Source organism: Perkinsus marinus, assembly GCF_000006405.1.
Source record: "Perkinsus marinus ATCC 50983 genomic scaffold scf_1104296942480, whole genome shotgun sequence".
Classification (NCBI taxonomy): Eukaryota; Perkinsozoa; order Perkinsida; family Perkinsidae; genus Perkinsus; species Perkinsus marinus.
The window spans coordinates 19,873-22,792 of NW_003212171.1; the positions used below are offsets into that span (position 1 = coordinate 19,873).

The window sequence follows — 2,920 nt, forward strand, 5'->3', positions numbered from 1 at the left end:
AAGACAACTTACCCGTCTGGGAATTCGAGTGCGTAAGCACCGCTTACCGCCGCTAGTACTAGCAGGAAAACTATTGCCGTCCCGGGTAGAGAACAGACCATGAATTACTAGGCAAAGGAGGAAGAAAAACTGACGATGAACTAATGAGAGCAAACCCTGTAGAACTGTGGAGTTTCACCTGTGATATGAACAACACTAGTGAAAAGTATATTTCACGACTGCTGCATATCTCGAATATCGGATTTTTCACGGAGTATTACACTATTTCCCGTAAAACGGGTGAAACTCGTGTATATAGTGTAGGACTCCATACACAGTATAGAGCATACGAGCAAACAGTACAAGGATAACAGAATGTGATGAGAGTATAGTAGGGAATTGAAAATCTACGCACTACTGCATTTTCTGTACAGACTTCCTGATGAGGAGTTCCACCATAATCCAACTCTACGAAAAGGCTACTATAACACCAACTATACTCTTCAAGTGTTCACGCTAGTGTCTCGTCAAACACAACTCTTTCCAATATGACGCGCGCTTTGCTCCGCTGCGGATCCGAAATGACCCGGGTTCGATCCCTGGCCACGTCATTTCTACTTCCTGTAACATTAGGAGCAAGAGTAAATGTGAATGATTACCTAGGATTACCATGGCTGCTGTGACCAATTCGAAAGCGGAGTATGTGCCAGCCAACATCTCTCGCGTCGGGTGACCATCACGCGTCGGGTGCTCTCCTGGTCCTACAGTGAAAGAGTTCTGGCCTGCGGAACTCAATCAGACTCTCCAGCAGATAACGAACTGTCTGCTAGGTTCCTATGAATCTAGTCGCTCTAATGGCATTAGCATTAGACTAATGCTACAGTGGTTCACAAGACATTCCGCTGCAATTCAAATCGTGAATGTCCCTTCAAAGTTAGTTTTACCACCTTTCTATTTATCCCAACGGCAACCCTGACGACAGTTGCCATCTACAACGGGCACATGGGACCGTCTGAGTTCAACAAGGGGAACTCTGGCTCAATGTCACTATCACGGCTTGTAGTGAGACGTCTACTACAGTCCGTATATTTGTACGCGATTTTCTCACGTACGTATGGTGGGACGTAGGGATGGTTGGCTGGTGACAACCATATCTACCCGGGAGGGTTCTATTCGTATGGTATTCTACAATTTACCACATTATTATACGTCCCCTTTGACGACTTCATCATCATGGTGGATGCTGTGCAAAGTCTAGTCAGTCTACTACTGCGCTATCGGTGGTTAGCCCTGATCCGACGTGGCTATGTTACATAGCCTATGCATGCTTTCACGGTTTGGCGATATTTGGTTACCACATATCCAGTGGCTCTGAACATATCGTCAATAATGAGTTTTTAATGGATCGTAAAGCCATCGTGAGCGGCAGCTCAGTCATTGTCGTGTCACAACAATAATTGAATGATGAATCAGCAGTGCTGACTGGTATGACTTGGCTCTCTAACTCATACTACTCACAGATTCTAAGGCGGCTTGCATACTCATCAGTTTTGCATCATCACTGTAGCTAACTCCCCATTTTATACAACTCGAGGACCCCACATCAGGCGCTGTGCAACTTCAACTTACAATGAGAGACCTAAACTCCCACCTCCTGAGTGTAAGGAAAAGAACGACTATGGAATGTTGCTACGATATGGCGGTGAGGACAAAGGCAAAGGACTGATCATAGATATGGACATATTGCTCTTGTTTCTTCAAGAAAAAATATTTAAGAATCATACTTCATCCACCTCATCAAACTCCACAAATAATACAGTGGGGCATCATCAAGAATTGGATTACACACCGACCAGTGGTCGGCGACCACTGATGGTAGAAGTGACATATTTTGAATGGGTGATGTGCATTCAAAAGGGATCTCATACCTTCACGGCGTGAAGTTCACGCTGGAGACTTCACCAGAGTCACAAATTTGCCCTTCACTTTGGCTTCAACCGTATCCTCTTTATCATGGTAGATAAAGCGCTCGAGGTCTTCATCAATCAGCAAGTTCGGACACTCCAGTGCTGCTATTGCCATGAATACTTCATAGATATACTCATTGTTACCGGATTTGGATACGGTATATACATTGTTATTAGAGTCAAGGTCTATGGGCTTTGACATAACTCCGAGCGGCATCTGTGTGCACGTGACTTTCAGGGTGACACTGTATGGCAAGGACGGCTGATCTATGAACGTTGCTGCCACAGTTGCAGAGCCAGGCAGTTCCTTGAAGTACCTGCCGTTGGGTGGAGGATACCTAGCATCAGACTGGGTGCCCAGCAAAGCGAAGATACCAATATAGGGTAGGATCAGGGCCATGACGATTTGTTTTACTGAAAGGGACGGGATATGAGGTTGACAGGAGGCGCTCCACCAACACACAAGAAAGGATAAGACTAAAACAGAGAAGTTCTCTCGGGATTACAAAATATTCGCTATTCATGAAGCTCGGCCCGTCCTTAGTCATGTTGTAGCATTTTCTTGATCAAGCCAATCGCCATTGGTGAAGAACCAACACTGACATTGGCGCTAGATAATGAGTCAGTCCGCAGAAAATGTTTACAACTCGAAGTCCAATCACATCCTGATGGTGCCGATAGAAAAGGCCCCAGAGATCTCACTCATTACGGGATCCTTCCGCTCTACCAACATCGATCAACTCGCGTGCTTCACGTGAAACGCTACGAATGAACAAGATTCCTGTTAGTAGTAACACCCGCACTGGTTGACTCAATAATACTAAGGATAGCCATAACAGGTTATAACTTATAACTTATAAGGCTTCTAAGCCGCTTCTTATCTTATCCATTTCAGCCTGAGGGCTGCGAGCCGTCTCATGCAACCAGTGATAGACGAGCTGTGCCCGCTCCCTACGGCGTGACGGCCATTTCGT

The 2,920-nt window shown here is 45.6% G+C and overlaps 1 protein-coding gene across 1 annotated transcript; it reads right to left on the bottom strand.

Annotated features, from left to right (window-relative positions):
- Nucleotides 1-1,923: 1,923 nt before the first annotated feature.
- On the bottom strand, nucleotides 1,924-2,346 carry Pmar_PMAR029691 (hypothetical protein; the record flags this gene model as incomplete). Its single annotated transcript, XM_002781413.1, has 1 exon — nucleotides 1,924-2,346. One exon carries the CDS (start codon nucleotides 2,344-2,346, stop codon nucleotides 1,924-1,926), a length of 423 nt encoding a protein of 140 aa, XP_002781459.1.
- Nucleotides 2,347-2,920: the final 574 nt, after the last annotated feature.